At 40.2% G+C, this 16,996-nt stretch overlaps 1 protein-coding gene across 8 annotated transcripts in view; it reads left to right on the top strand.

The window, feature by feature from the left end:
* Window positions 1–16,266, top strand: part of LOC115595606 (protein bicaudal D homolog 1-like) — a 52,189-nt gene extending 35,923 nt beyond the window's left edge. For 4 of the 8 annotated variants that reach the window (XM_030440267.1, XM_030440269.1, XM_030440268.1 and 1 more), the window contains exons 10-11: window positions 1,347–1,498; window positions 2,807–16,266. In XM_030440267.1, coding sequence (XP_030296127.1) covers window positions 1,347–1,498; window positions 2,807–3,845 — 1,191 coding nt within the window. In that variant the 3' untranslated portion in view covers window positions 3,846–16,266. The remainder of the gene's footprint in view (window positions 1–1,346; window positions 1,499–2,806) is intronic. The other 4 variants (XR_003986730.1, XR_003986729.1, XR_003986728.1 and 1 more) reach the window with 4 other exon arrangements.
* The last annotated feature ends 730 nt before the right edge of the window (window positions 16,267–16,996 follow it).

Genomic DNA, 16,996 nt, shown 5'->3' with positions numbered 1-16,996 from the left:
GTATACTCAGTATTCCTCAGGCAGAATACACACTGAAAAAATGCATTTTGCCCGAATCGTCCATTTGTTAATAATAAATAGTTTCATGGAAGTGTTTAGGTTGTTTTTCCTTTTAGTTTTAGGCTGGTATTATCTATTGTTCAGATTTTTTCTGGAAGCTAATGCATTTTAACTAGATAATCCCTCATTTGCATATTTACACATTACAATTTAGAAAACCTGTAATACAGAAAAAAATTCTAAATGTATGTAATCAAACACGAAGAGATGCAGGCTGATACAATCGTAGAGAAATATACGGTGCCATAATATAGTAGCCAAGACAGAGGAGATAACAGTTCAACAGGCTTGACATTCACATGTTTGTCCGCCATGGGGAAATAAAAACTGCATGGTATCCACTTGTGTGTTGTTTTGGTCATAGGACCAAGATTCCTTTATAATCAGCTTCTTGTGAATGACAGATGGATGACCAAACCACTGCAATGAGGTTAGCTGCAAAATTGATCGCAATCAATCCAGTGCATATACACCCCAAACAAGGGGTTTGCAAAGACATTTTAAAGGGTAGTGGCCTAACATAAAAAGTTACACAAACTATATCATCTTATTTTTTTCAGATCATAGCCTGACACCAGTCTAATCACTGTAACCACAAAATAAATCAAGCAAGTAATCCAAAAACAGACACCAGTGCTGGTGCAACAATGCTTTTAGGGAGTGAGTCCAGCAGTTTACACGCTTTCCCTGAAACACAACCAATACGGTTGATGAAGCACTTACTCGATGTCTCAAACCTTTCCCCATTTGCAATTAGTTTATATTGCCTGTTTCAACTGGCTTACCCTGAGGACTGTGTACATCAGTGATACAATTCAGAAGCTACAGCTAACATTATCCACTGAGAGAATGTCTGTCCTTTTGACAAACTCAACTTTCACACTTGTGCTGCCTGGATTTACACAGAGTGCAAACTATACTCAAAATGACAATTACACGGCCAGAATATCTCAGCCTGTACAGGTTTTCACAAGTCATCCCTGTACAGAGCATAAAGACTCTTGAGTTGTTTCTAAAGAATTGTTGCTGTAAGCTCCAGCTGCACTGTATGCACTGTTTATTTTATCACAACAGGTTTACACAGTGTGGACCTTAAAGTAGCACAATGTAGTTTTTCAGTAAGGCTGAATCAATGACGAGCCTTTTCATTTCTTCCCCTAAAGTACAGAGTTCTCCTTTAAAGTGTTCAATGTAAAAAGTGGGAAACAAACTGAGGTGAGTAAATTGATTGCAAAACAGAGAAAATAGAATTTATGTTCTGTGAATGTGTGTGTATGTTCACCCAGACAGCAGAGGGGGCCCTGGCCAACCTGAAGAGTAAGTATGAGGCGGAGAAGTCCATGGTGACTGACACCATGACGAAGCTGAGGAATGAACTCAAGGCCCTGAAGGAGGATGCCGCCACTTTCTCCTCTCTGCGGGCCATGTTTGCCACCAGGTCAGAGCTGAAACTGCAGATTTTTAAATTCTCTACTGTACTTTTGAGATTAACAATGACAATATGATGAATCAGTGATGAAGCCACAGAGCACTATCTTAAGGTAGCAAAATCCACCCACTGGCACCACATGTCAGTCTATAGGTTCATCTGAGCATAGACACACCGTCTAACACAGGGGTCTCAAACTCAAATTAGCTTTGGGCCACTGCTGGGACTGTGATCTTGAAGGAGAGCCACTTCAGCATTCTAGTATTACAAGAAAGTAAAATATTTCTGAAAATAATTGTTTTATTTTCATCATATAGATAATGCAAAATGCAGACAGCAGTTTGTATACAGTTTTATATTATTAGTTTTTAACAGCAAATGTTTTTTTCCCACTCTTAAACAAATTTAATACATACTTTTTCTTTCCAGACACCTGCGTAAACATCTGTGTGCACATACATTTTTACCAGTGCAAATCTTTTTTCCTTATAAAAAACTTATTTAAAACTCGACTTGCCATGATAGTCAGTGTTCCAGGTGTTACACAGTGGTCGGGCTTACACTAATAACTTTACTAGCCCTAATCCCAAAGTCATTTTGCTTTTTAGAATATCAGTAGTCTGACGACAGACACAGAGATTAGACTAAATGCTGTAGGGGGCCAATTCTGTAGGAAATAAAGTTAAATGAATCTTAGTGTGATGCTACTTTTTTGTTTAGTGATAGCAGGCCTACTGTAACTATGATGTACCACAGTAAGAACAAGCACCCACAGTGGTTAGCGCTATTGCCTCACAACATGGACCAGGGTTTGAGACCTGGCAGCCAGCCCCCAACACCCTGAAAACGATAGGCGGTTACACGACCCTGCTGCCATGTCTGAGGAGGTCATGTCACGAGGTGGAAATTGTGATGGTCTATATTTTGGCTATTTCTTGCTATTTTGGTACCTCAAGCAAGACTATGTTGTGCTATTAAGAGCTTCTATCACCAAACACATAGAAAAGCACTTGAGAATAAGAAGGATGAGCTAAAAGCCAAGCTAGCCGGGGCACACGAGCTAACGATAGCTCTGATAGGCTCAACTTCACAACTCCCTGCAACTTCATCAATGAGATGAAGATCAGTGAGATGTGCTCCTTTCTCCAGTGCTGGTGCCTCCCGGTACAAGACACAGACATGAGAGTAATATCAACCTTCTCTAATAAGAAAGTGATTTAATGAACGTATTTCCCAAAATGTCAAACGATTCAACTTAAACTTTATGGTTTCCTCACATTTCATGTGGTCATTTCCACAATAACTTGCTCTCTTCAGGTGTGACGAGTATGTGACCCAGCTGGATGAGATGCAGAGGCAGCTGGCTGCAGCTGAGGATGAGAAGAAGACTCTGAACTCCCTCCTGCGGATGGCCATCCAGCAGAAATTGGCCCTCACCCAGCGCCTGGAGGATTTAGCCTTTGACCAAGAGCAGACCCACCGCACTCGTGGGGGTAGGCTTACTCGCAGGAAGACCAGCGCCCCCAAAGTAAGTCCCCCAGCCCCTGCTTTGGCCTCCAACGTAGCCCAAGGCTCAACTTCAGCTTTGACCCCGGTCAGCCTCCCCCCTTCAGTCCTCACTAGTCCTACGTCAGTTCTACCCGATGATCTCACTGCCCCCCTTAGCCCATCTCTGGTCAGTGCAGCTGCTGCAGCTCTGGCCTCAGCTCTCACCTCGCCTACGTCACACATACCCCCTCGCAGTCCGTCATCATCAGCGGTTGCCTCATTGGCCGGCCCTCTGGCACCAGAGAGCCCCCCATCTCTGGAGCCCCCCTCTTCCCCCTCGGCGCGAACACCTCCCTCAACCCCTCTGAGGCTGGCACACTCCCAGTGGACCGTGGGGCTGCGGACGTTTGTGGTTGACTCCCACAGTTTCAGTGTCAACATCTCTCCCACTCTGCCCCGTAGTTCTGGCCTCTCCAGGCACATCACTACAGACTCTCATACCTCTCCCCCATCCACCACCACCACTGCTGACAGGCCCACGCAGCCAGGATCTACCCCCTCTTCTCCCTACCGGTCCCCTATTCTGGGGCTCAGGCGCTCCACGTGGAGCCCCTCACCCCGAACTCGGCCTTTGTCCAGTCTGACACGCTCCTCTGTCCTCCACACTCCTTCCTCATCCTCCCCTTACTCCTCCACTCACACGCCTTCTTTCTCCCACAGCTACTCCCCTACCTTCTACAGCTCCTCTTCTGCTTTTATCCCCTCTAGTTCCTACCTCACCCCTAGCACCTCCTCCTCCTACAGCCACACCACTCACTACACACCCCTTTACCCCAGATACTACAGTTCTTACCGGCCCCGGCACTGATGCTCTACTTTAAGTTCTTTACTGTATGCCTTCTCGAGGCTTTTCCACCAGGCTCCTTTTGACGTTAAAACTGCAACTCCCATCATCCTTCTCTTTTTGTCACCTATGAGAGTCTGGGCTCACAGAGAGGAGGACAGAGTGGTTTCCTGTTTCCTAATTCCTGTTTTCCTGTGCCTAAGCTTGGCCAATGGGTTCTGAATGTTCAGTGACTTTGCTCAGGGATTTGACATAAGGAGCACAAGCGGCCCGCCTTCCTTTTATTCTGAGGCTGCTGATTGGTCCACAGAAGGACGTTAATAGAGACTTTTTAATGAGAGTTTTTAGGATTTAGGTTCTTCAGGTTGTGACCACACATGCATGAAGTGATTAAAACACGGAGACATTCAGACATTGACTGGACACTTTCACGGGTTCAAATGAGGGCCATGACACATTAAATACCGCCCTCTATATTCAATGTAATATCCACTCTGTTTTAAATGGTAGTGAATCTCATATACTGTATACACAAACACTGTAAACTGCATATCCTTCAGTGCAAGCCTTCTTCTTTGTTTGCAAGGGTTTAAGGGTTCAGTATGATTCAAAGTAATTCAGTTATACAAAAGACTCAATCCCATTCCAATTTTCACCCCCACTCCTTGTTTTTGAGTGCCCCCTCAGAATTACAAGGAGTAGTGATTAAAATCTCCCCCTATTTAATGGGATAAGACCCCCCCCTTCCAGACCCTTTTACATCATCAGTAGTCAATAGCATTTATGTAAACAGACAGGATCACACAATTACAATCTCCTTCTAATATTCCTCTTCAACTGTGGTGAGTTCTTTTGCGTTACTTTGGCAATCTTGCATTACAATGCCATTTGCCATTTATCTGTAGAGAGAAAAACTTGGATGCTCGCAATTGGTTCAAAACTTAACGTTATCAACCAAGTCATCAACAAAATAAAGAAATAAAGAAAGGGACCATAATGCATTAAAAGTTTTCATAAGCCTCACTTTGAAGCGTGCCTCTGAAAAACTATGCACCCCTAACGCTGAACCCTACACCTGTATCCCAACAGAGGGTTAGGACTAGGTGGTAGGGGCAAGGGGTGTATTGGAATTGGGCCAAAGGGTCTGAATGCAAAAGTGTTTATAGCTGTTTTGGTTGGCCTCACTTAAAATTAGGGTCAGATGTCTGTCCTAGAGAGGGCTAAGATATGATCATTCCTACTTGCGGAAGCTGCAAGTTTTGGCGTTACAATCTGTGAGGGCAGTAGTTGTGTGAAGAATAAGAAAAGAGAGTTGGCAAAATTTTATACTTATGCACACCTGGCCAATTGCTGTGGCCATGCCAAGTTGGCATGCTTGTTGGATTGTTACTAAGCTTGAATTCCAGCATTGGAAGGGTGTGAGGAGAGGGTGTTGGAGATGCTGCTTGGCCTTTCAATGAGAAATTTGTTTGAAGCATACTGAGTTCTTAAGTGTTTCAGCTTTGATTTCACTTTATAATCTGTCTAACACACACATACTTGTGTGCAATGTAGTCTTCATTTTTCGTCCAGGGTTGTTGCCATCATCAGCTCAACCTCCAGCATTTTTTGGTCCATCTCTAGCACCACCCAGGTGTTTATTCTTATACAGCCATGCACACAGTTATGCATGTTCACGTTTGGCTGTTCTTATACTGCAGACGTCCTTCCCCTTCCATAAGAAAAAAATCATCCGACAGAGGTGTAAGCTTTGAGGAAGGTTCTGGCAGGGAAGATTTTATGAGAGGGAGGAAGGGGGTTGGAGAGCACTCAAACGTGGCATATGACCTGTATAGAATCAGCTGAATACCATAGTTTAGTCATTGTACGAAGAAGCATTATGACTTGGAGTAAGCTCTAAGAACGTGTGTCAATAGTCTGATGTTGCTTTCTCCTCATTTCTTATTTGAACCACCTTTAATCTTGTCAACTATTTAGCACTGCTAACAATCTGAAATCCTCAACATGTCAAATTCCTTTAACATATCAACAATTTGTTACAAAAGGGTGACATAGTATGTACGTAGGTTGTTTAACAACATGCATCAAGCTAAATTGCCTTAGAGCTTGTTGCATAACCCCAAAAACCCAACCAATCGTGGTAGAGATTAAATATATGATTTTTTGGGGGGATGGTATGAATCTCATTATAATTTGCCTCTTTTGGCCCTGCAACACTCTGAGCAGGTTAAAAACAAACCAAACCAATTTCTATGCAACATGACATCTGAACCCTTATGCAAATCAGCTTATTCTTCACTTTTTTGAACAGTTTGGGGTGATTAAATCTTTAAATGAGTTTAAAGGAGCAATTTGTAAGTTTAACATTTTCAAAAAATGAACTGACATTTTCAGAGTGTGAAGAAACAACAGTGTTGACATTATGTCAAACATGTCTTTGTACTGTGTTGCAGAGATACAGTATCTAATGAAGTTAGCAGGTAGACCAGCTACCATGGGCTATATATGTATATATATATATATATATATATATATATATATATATATATATATATATATATATATATATATATATATATATATATATATATATATATATATATATATATATATATATATATATATATATATATATATATATAAATCCAGAAGTGTTGTGAGTAATGACATGCCGTGAAAAGGGAATTTATTTTACAAACAGGTGGTTCAAAAAAGTACGACCACATGATGTGGTATCTTTATCAAACGTACTGACAGGAAAAGGAAGTGATTCAAGACTATTCTGATTCCCCATCATGGCTGACCTGAGTTGTACTGGTAAACTTGCAATGAAGCATCCTCTTGTGCCTCTAAGGCTATCTGAAGAGGTTTGCCTGGTAAGGCAGAAGAAATGTATTGAGGTTATGTGAAGGCTTGTTCATGGTACTGCACCACACTCAGGGAACATGATTCAACCTGAAATGAGTTGACATTGAAACCAGAATGACTATAAACATCATGTCAATGTTTTGACTGAGAGAACAGATCTCCCATCATAGATTTGAAGGTTTGAGTTAAGTTCTAGTCAAGTTTAAGAAATTCTGAAAATTCAGAGCAACATGCTTGTTTCGCATCTTACCCAGAGTCACATGAGAAGATTAATATCAGTTTCATCTCCAGGGGGCGGGGGGTCCAGTACAGAGATAAGTCTGAAGGTTTTAGACTAGCCAAGTACAAATACTGGGATCACAGGAAATTCCTATCTGAGCTGCATTCATGCGATGCTGGCAGAAAGCAGAAAAATTTAAAAACCAACTTGGGACTTAGTGGACCAACACCTCTGTACTGGGTTCACAATTGATGTTGATCTTCTCATTTGACCTGAGTTCACAGCAAACTAATTTCTTAAAATGCTTTTGATGTACTTTAAACTGTTGGCTAACATCATATCTGAGATCCTATCAGTCCAGCACACATGGTACCGTACTCCCTGTGTCTGTGAATGCCTTACAAAGCCTATTATACAGCACCCACACAGTGTAGCCTAATAACAAATGCCTGTCTGCTGGTAACAAACCCTTTTTAATATGCTTCATCTATTTTTCATTTCCACACCTGAACCTCAAGCTACCTGCTGTTTTATGTATTTGTTTTTGGCTTGGATTGCTTTCAGTGGGGTGGAAAAATGACTAAGCAAAGTCAGATCATTCTTGTAACTGTCAGTATATGTGTATTTTTTGTCTGGGTGCTGTCCAGAATACAAACTTGCCAAATACCTCCCCATGTCCCCTTCAACTTTTCTACCATGTACACTTTGCTTCATTGGAACCTTTAATCACCACATTTCTTCTTATTTCCTTTTTTATCTCAATGCAGTGTTGTCTGTTGACTACTGGTTTTGGTAACACTGTAAATGGCTGCACCCTATCAACTATAACGCAAGTCTTTCAATATGCAACATGGGGCAAAAACTCATTTGACGGCACCTTTATTTTCCACATATCTGATTGTCTTCTTTGAAAGACATATTTGCCCTGATGGGCTCACATATTGCCTTTATTGTTTGATTATAAACCATTAAAGCTCCAGGTCAGAAGTCTGATCTGAAAGCAAATGGCATTTGAGGAGGAGTTCTCTTTACATTTTTTGTATGCTGCTGCTTGATCAGGATTTCTAAATGATACATTGCGAAAGTAATGAACAGTATGACAACAAAATGTTTTTACACAGTGTTGGTACAGATGTTCATTCACACCATATCCCTCCCTGATCTCAGCTGCACTCACAGTCAGCACTGTAATGTGAATCAGAATCCTCTTTAATTCCATTACAGGACCTCAGCAGTGGTTCCTGTCTACACAGTTTAGTACAAATCACATACTTTGCTGCTGACCATTTTCTGGAAAATGCTGTATAGTTTCAGCTTTTTCAATGTGTTTCCTTCTTCTCAACTACTGATTTCTATTTTACACAGTGTAAAAATATACATGCAGGGAACTAGAACTGTCACGTTACATATAATGACTCTGCATCTCTGTCTCCCAGGTTTTCAGATATTGAGCAGCTAATGAAAGGTATTATAGGACGACCGTCGATATAACAACTTTAGGTAAGGAATACTTTCAGCTATCTGGAATATGTAAAACACAGCCAGACAGGTGGAGGTAACAGAAAATACCTCACTTACTCCTCCCAAGAAAGTTCTTCTCTATTCAAGCCACTGAAATATGGTTCACATACTGGAGAGCAGCAGTGGGCTCAGGGCTGCCACTTACTGTCTTGAAGCTGAACATTGAATACAGTGGTTGTCCCCCTGTATTAATACTGCATAGTACCATATTTGAAAGAAGTCATTCTCAGTCAGATTAAATAATGATTTTGATGTTTTGTTTGTGACTCTTTGATTTTAACATTCCTCCCATTGAAGTGTTGTGAGCTGCTTAGTGCTTGAAATGATCAAGTTGAGGAGACAGTGATGCAGAACATCCTGGCAGTATTCGTTTTTGTCAGTTACATTACTGCTTTGAGGCAATGCAAAGAACGTTGAGCTTAATGATAGTGACGCTGATGCTTTGGGTCTCACTGACACTTCTGAAATTGAAGTAGCTGGAGACTTGATTTAAAATGTAAAGAACATCCAAAAAACCCATACAATTGCTACGATTCCAAATTGATTTGAACAGATGTCATTAGCACCCTTATTTGAGCTGAAATCTTCATTGTAGCTGCTAAGCTAATCACTCACCCCGTCTTAAGTGGATGCATGAGCTTGAATGCATGAACATTTGTTCCATGCATTTTTGGAATGTTTGGCATCTGGAGACTTGGATTACACCGATCAGCCTGTAGGGAGCCATTTGATGTTTTTTTGGGTTGTTTTGTGAGTTTTAAATCAAGTCTCCAGCTACTTCAGTTGTTCAGTAGGACGCTACAACTCTGTTTTACTGTGAGGCTCCAGAAATGTTTTGTGGACTACGATACTTCACCTAACTTACTACTTACCTGGTATATTTACCTTCATTTGCATCTCAAATTGATATCTAAGATTTTAATTTGTTGAGGAAAAATTGAGCTGATTCAAAGTTGGACTTTCAAGAATCCAAACATTTTGCGTCAGTGTGACGTGTATTTTGGCTTAGGCAAAGAATGGAAACCAGTGTGATCTCCTCTCTGTGATACCCTTGCTCGGTTGGTCCAAACAGACGCGAACAACTTATACACACACACACACACACACACACACACATCTCTCTCTGTTTTCTGCCAACATACTTTTGCTAAATTTTGATTACAAGGCAATTATACCAATCCGAGACAACCTGAGGTCTGTCAAATGTAGTTTCTGCCCCATGGTACACCTACTGGAATACTGGTTGTGTAGTCTCATGTATGTGATGTTTCAGAGTAATCTCTGGGGGCTTTTTGACCTAAAAAAAAAAAAAAAGATTTCATGCAACAGATACATTTCAAATTTGATAGCTTTTCCAGTCGGGCTGAAGTTCAACTGGTGTACCATCTCTGGAATGAATCATATGCTGAAATATTCCCTACAGGATGAACAAATGTAGTAGGTAGGGTAGGAGAGAAATATTATAATGTAAAAGGTATTTGTTCAGTCTGATATCGATGTACTTTCACCACAATATTGAATTGGAGGAGGCATTCATTTAATAGCTTTTTTATTATTATTATTATTATTATTAATATTTTTTTTTTTAAAGTTCAATTAATACTTTAAGGCAGAAGACAAATATAAGGAGTTTTCCCATACAGGCATTCCATTAAAAAAAGAGCTGGTCCCCATAGAGAAATAAGTGGTGAAACTCAGTGATAGACATGATGGTTTAACTAAAGATGTGGCATATTCCTCTTTAAGGAGGAGGAAGCAGTTTGTGACGGAGGCAGTTCAATATCTTGGAGGAGCACTTGGCTAGAATTTTTAAAAGGCAGCTACACTAGACAACCAAGAAACCTTACATCAAGACTGTAGAAGCCACACAGGGAACCAAAAGCCTTATGTATTTGGGTCTTCTCAAGGTTAGTCTGTCAATGGAAGAAAATGAAGCTCAAAAAGTGCCATATGTTACCAAATGATGGAGTAAAAATAAGTCTTGTTTGTGGTTTGTAGCAATGAATGATGTACATACAATTTAAAAAAACAAAGGAATAAATTAGCTTAAACTTGAAAAGAAAACCCCACCACACTGGACAAAGTACAAGTAAAAGAGGGGGTTAATTGAGCCAGTGGGTAAAATGAGCCACCAACCGTATCTAGGTAACCATTCACAGGTAGCCATGTGAATTGCTCACTTAATGTTCGACTGAAGCACATGGAGCATCAGTCCTCTATCTTAAATAAAATAGAAAGATGTGGACACTGTAACATGTTAATTTGAGTCAGTGCAAGCTACGAAATAAGGTATTAAAATTAAAATAACTGTGGAACTGAACCAACATGCGAAACCGGAGGTCATGAGGTAAAATGTGCCAGGGATAATTACCTTAGGGCAAGTTGTGATATAGGAGTACTTCTTTTTTATTGGGCAGTGTTCTGAAACCTTCATAGTTTGATAACTTTATTCATTTTCATAGGTACACAAAAACCTGAGGTATATATTTGAACCAAATATTTTGCAGTAAAATAATCAAATGGAAACATTGGCTCCGCGGTCCACTACAGTATGTAGAAGAGGTCAAATCACTGTTTATGTGAAGCAGAAAGGAACAGCCCTCCCACTAGGGTTAGAGTCACACTAAATGTTACCTGTCACAGTTGAAAGATGGGTTCCACTTCAGCTTTGATTGGAATCAGTGCACATATTTGGATTGGAAGTGTATAATACATCCATGATGACATTAAAGGGCCAATAATGAGGAGTCTCACCTACCAAGGGACAATAACCACGTCTGGGTTCCTCTGCAGGGCTAACATTGCATGTACTGTACTCTTCTTCCTTTTTGCCTTGCGTCTTTCTTGGTCTTCAGTCTAATATTGCTTAGAAACTTAGAGGTTATTTGGCTCCACCTACTGGATTTAAAATATTTTTTTTATGAAATGTCTCTCTTGCAAAAACTCCAATCTTTTGTCACAGTATCTGCTTGCTGTGCCCACTGCATCACACTCCACCACAGAATCACAGCTTTGTTTTCCTGTGATCAAACCTTTCTCGCTGGGTTCTGTCCTGGAACACTGTAGGCAGCCCCGCTGAGCTCTGCAAACATCCAGACTGTTAAATGTCATACCACTAAATGTGTCTGATGCCTGTTTGCTGTCTGCCCACTTAAATGCACGTGTACATACCAAGTATTTTAAAGCTTTAACTGTACAGTGTTATATTAATATATACTGTAAATATCTATGAGTTACTACTTTGTGTCTTATTTGTTATTGGGTGATTAATCATCATTCTCCCCTATCACTACACACTTGGAATATTTATTTACATCATATAACTTTGTAGTTAAAAGTTCAAGTTCAAAACAACAAAACTCTAGAGGAACTTTCCATCAAAACACTAAACCCAACCCAACCCTAACCTTATTGATGCGTAGGTAAGTGTTGAGTCCTTGATATTTCTCCATTGGACACGCCTTATTATCTTTTGTGTTAATCTGAAATATTAACAGTGTGTATCTGTGCTGTCTAACAGTGTCAGTCTTTTCCAGATCGTCAGTAGCCTTCTGCCTCAGTGCCGTTCCTCGTACCCTCCCCACAGCTGAGGGTTTCGGCCTCCTCTGCTCCTCTCCCAGGTAAAAGCAACATCACAGACACAGTGGCAGCATTTTCACTGCCCTCTTCATGCTGCCCCCTTACGCCACAAGTTGTCCCTGTTTTTTTCATTTATGACACGTTCATCCAGATTAGAAAAATATTGTACGGTATTGTGTTTAAAATAAGGTTTTGAAAAAAATAAAAATCCTAATATCTTCAAAGGAGGGTTCCTTTTTTCTTTTGAAAAGTGGAATAATAGTAAAAAAAATAATACTATATACTATTTCTGTAATATTAGACACAATGTCTAACATTATCTTTAACTGCCTTGCTGTGTGTGTGTGTGTGTGTGTGTCTGTCTGTCTGTCTGTCTGTAACTTTCATTTAGACTGAAATATGTAAATAGCTATTGAATGGATTGCCATAAAAAAATGTACATGTTCCCCAGAGGATGAATCCTACTGACCTGGTCATCCCCTGATGTTCCCTCTGGCACCACCATGGTCCATGAGGTTCACATTTGCGGTTTACTTGAAATGCCTCAACAATATTTGGTCCATTGCCAGGAAATCTGCTACAGACGTTCTCGTTCCCCTCACGATAAACAGAAATAACTTTGGTGATGCTTGGACATTTAATATAGTACCATTATATAAGGAAACTCTCAGTTAGTCCAGTACTTTGGTTTCTGACCAAATAAATAAAACCTACTTTTTGTTTAGTGCTAATTAGCTAATTTTAGCCAACTAACATACTAAAGTTAGATGTTCTCCATTATCCCTCTTTGCATTTTCATCTTATTGTGTGCATGTTAGCATGCTGATGTTAGCACAAAGCAAAGCTCCACTGTGTGCCTAACAGACCTGCTAGCATGACTGTAGACTTGTCTCCACCAAGCAGTCCAGTATAGCTCTTCTTGTTTTTTGTTACCCTTCTTTGAGGTACCTAGCATGCTGATCCGATACTAAAAGGTAGAGTTAAAAAACTGCAGACCACTAATTCATCGGTCTGAAAAAAAACGAGTCCTCAGTACTCTGTTGTACGGAAACCCAGCAGTCCACTTCCAACACATCGACCACATGTTAACAACATGTAAACAACACGCAAACAACGTGTTAACGGCATGTTAACATCATGCTAACAACATGTTAACGACACATCAACGTCATGTTATTGTCACGTTAATGACAGGTTACGAACACATACATTTTTAACACATTGTTTTACATGTCGCTGTCGCATTTTTTTTTTAACTGTTTGGCTTTCCAGAACCTGTGGGGTGTGTGCAGAGATTGCGTCATCGAGCAGAGAGCGTGCGGCATAAAAGTGCTGATGAATGCAAACAGTGCAGAGGGGAAAAAAAGGCTAGGAGTTTGTAAATGTTGTCAGTCGGGTAGTAGTGATGTGTGGTGGAAGTTTTAGGGCCCAAATACATCAGACAGATATAAAAAACCAGTGAACGTTACATTACGTCACGTCACGTCGCCTGTGTCTTGGCTGAAGAGCTGCACCTGGAGCTGGAGACTATGATGGGGACAACACAGGGGCACGTCAGAGTGTCAGGATGCTTGGAGAGACTGAACCTAGCATGGACTAAATTGCTGAACGTAACCACTAATGGATCTCCAAACCTAACAGGAAAAAAACATCTGGCCTGTGCAGGATACAGGACCGGGTAGGAGAGAACAGCCCCCCTAACTCAGATGTGATATTCATACACTACATCAGTCACCAGGAATCTGTGTAAAGTTTGTTGCAACTTTATCATATCGCCAAGACGGTAGTAAAACTTGCGAACTCTATCCAGGTCCACAGACTTAACCATCGCCAGTTCATCCAGTTACTGGAGGAGTAACGATTGCTACCCTGGATTTGCCACCCTGCCACACCGACAGATACTGCTCTCTCAGTTGTTTCTCTGAATTTGCTAAGATTGAAGTGGAGCTGGAGCTGGTGTCATTCAGCAGGGAGAAAGCGGATGTCAAACTAGAACTGTAACTACAGTATAGCACTGTAGCTACAGTGTGACCCTGCTCTCAAAGAGAAGTTCAGCTCATCCACACTGGACAACTTCTTCTGCTCACTGAAGGAACACGTTTTTTTATTTTTTATTTTAGTCTTACACATGAAGTGTAAGACCACACTTTTGTTCAGGAATAATTCACACTCAATTGTTTTTTTCTTCATTCACTGCTGCAGGTCTGTTAAAGTTGGAGTCAGTTGCTCAAGTAAAAACAGTCTCACACAGTTAGATAAGTAATAACAGATTACTGAATCTTTGAATCTTTGAATTCATGAATATTTCATGGATGTGAAGATACATTTGTTCTTCGTGTCTGTGAGTATTAGTATTTTCTGCATTTATTGGTGTCAGTCTTCTAATGCTGAACATTACATTTTGAGACAGTCTGCCTCAAATCCATATTTTTTATGAAATGCAGTAGGTTTTACTAGTGACATGTGCAGCAGTGCATACTGTATGTTCACACTGGGGCTGAACCGTGATCTCTACTCCTTGTTCTCAGCAGCAGCGTGTCGACCCTGTTGGATCCCTCAGCAGACGCCCACCATGAGTGCCTCCTGTCTGGTGGCCTCAGTCCACTCTGGGTCTTCCATGTCTGTGGAACATATCACCTGACCCCCCACACCGTTTGACACATGAGACTCACCCAACATTTTGTCGAGAGGAACTGGCCTACCTGACAACAGTCCCACAATGCCTCTACAGGGAGTGCCTGGCTCACACTCACATTGCTTTGGAGAAGCAGAAATACTACTGTGACACTCGCGACTGCCAGCAGAGCCACAAGAATGCCAGAACTGCAGCACCTATTTATCCACGTATTCATCCTTTCAGTTCAAATCATCCAAATGAAATTGTTTTTGGTGTCACTCACAGTTGTTATTGAGTGTGTTAACATAAACATTTGGTTGAAGAGTCCCATAATGTGTATTAATCACAGTATAGTATCATACATGTATGTTAATCCTTGCGTGTATTTCATTAAGCATGTGCAGTTGTATAGATTTTAGCTTTTGATGCTTCAAACATGGTGGCTTGTTTTTAACTCACGTTTTCATTTTCTTTTCTGGTTTGCATGTATTATTCATACACATGTTGTCTGCCTCCTCATTTTAAAATGAAGTATGAAGGAAAAGCACAAACTGGAGCAATGCATTCCAAAGATGATGTATGTGTTACTGTAAGTATTTCATTAAAAGCTGCAAAAAGCTGACACAACATCAATATTCAACATGTCCTCTTCGTTCAGTAGGCGGTGTTTGGCTGAAGCTTCACACAGTAAGGCTCCTCTGTACTCTGTGACTGCGCTGTCAATCCACAAATGCTGATGATTCACTTGCAGCACAACTGCCAAATGAGGAAGCCAACAGGAAACAAGTGGATGTGAGCTGATATGAGCCCGGGGAGAGAAAATAACGTGTATCATTTAAAAACAGCTAGCATCATTGGAAAAAAGCAGATGATGAGTGGACTTCTGCACAGGACAGATGTAACAAGCTGTTTACACACTGACATCACCACACTGCTTATCATTAAAAGGTAATACTGAAGGTGTCACATCCTGCAAGTTTATCTGCATTTATTAGTACCACTTTGTCTCTGTGGCCACATATGGAGTTTGACTACTGCAACACAAGTCTCAAAGAAGTTGATCAACTTACATTTTCGTTCTTTCATGAGACCGTGCTCTACTGTCAGGATCTTACTCTTATTCACTTGATGACCATTCAAAAACAATATTGTTGCAGTACATTTGTTTCAGGCATTTTCTCCCTAAAAGCATCCCTTTCAAATCAGAATTAAACTTCTAAAACTCAAGTTTGCTTTCTCTTTTCTACTTGTTTTTGCAGTACTGTAGACAAACATGTATGTTTGGGTTTTTTTGGGGGGGGGGGTCTTAAAGAGACAGGAGCTAAAACAGATTGTCAGAGTTTTTGAGCATTAAAGCCTGTAAAGATTTTCTGGTAGACACAAAATTAAAATGTGAAGGTGAAAATGAGCAGAAAATGGGACCTAATATGAGACCCTAAAACCTACCACTAGTATTTCTTGGTTTACATGTGATTTATTTACTTGCAACCTTTTTTGTTATATGTGTGTGATCATGTGCATGTGTGTATGAAATCATTTGCAGTGTGTGATTTGTGAATAATCAGTTTCAGGCGATGAAGTAGTAATCTACATGGTTAAGTTTTCAGGGCCAACTTTGATTAAACTATTCTTTGATCGTTCTGAGTTGTAGGACCAGTTGTTTGTTGATTAGTAATCCTGTCATGTCTGCCGAAATGTTTGCATCTCCAGGTCAAGGTGAGCTTTATTGGCCAAGCAATGAAATGTGGGTAGTCAATGTTAGAAGTACACTAAACAAACTGTACATCACCATTAGAATCAACTAATACATATATTGCACCATCCAAGTATTGAATGAAGATTACCATTGCACATAGTCCTGGCAGTACCATCAAATCCTGTTTTTGTAGATAGATAGATAAATAGATAGATAGAGAGATAGATAGATAGATAGATACTTTATTTATCCCGAGGGAAATTCAAGTGTCTAGTAGCATATGAAATACAAAACATACATTAGACATACAGTAAGCATACATTAAACTAAAATTAAAAACCCTAACCTTAAGAATAGAATTAAAAATAAAATAAAAGATAAAATATAAAGTATTATATACATATATAATATATAAAATGAATATAAAAAATGAATATAAAAAGAACAGTAGCTGCAGTAAACTGCAGTATGGTAGACAGTGCAAATGAAAGTGAAACAGTGCAAAAGGATGTGCAAATAGAGGTGGAAATCATTATATTATTATATTGTATCGTCCCTCTCATTTAACAATCTAAATTACTTAAGGACAAATGACTTGCTAAACCTGGCTGTTCTCATTTTTAGGGCCCGAGCAGGTCATCGACCTGTGAGGTCCCTATTGTAATTGGAAGGAT

The sequence above is a fragment of the Sparus aurata genome, chromosome 14 (genome assembly GCF_900880675.1).
Source record: "Sparus aurata chromosome 14, fSpaAur1.1, whole genome shotgun sequence".
Lineage (NCBI taxonomy): Eukaryota > Metazoa > Chordata > Actinopteri > Spariformes > Sparidae > Sparus > Sparus aurata.
The sequence above is the reverse complement of the archived record's forward strand: the minus strand, read 5'-3'. Positions and strand labels throughout refer to the sequence as shown.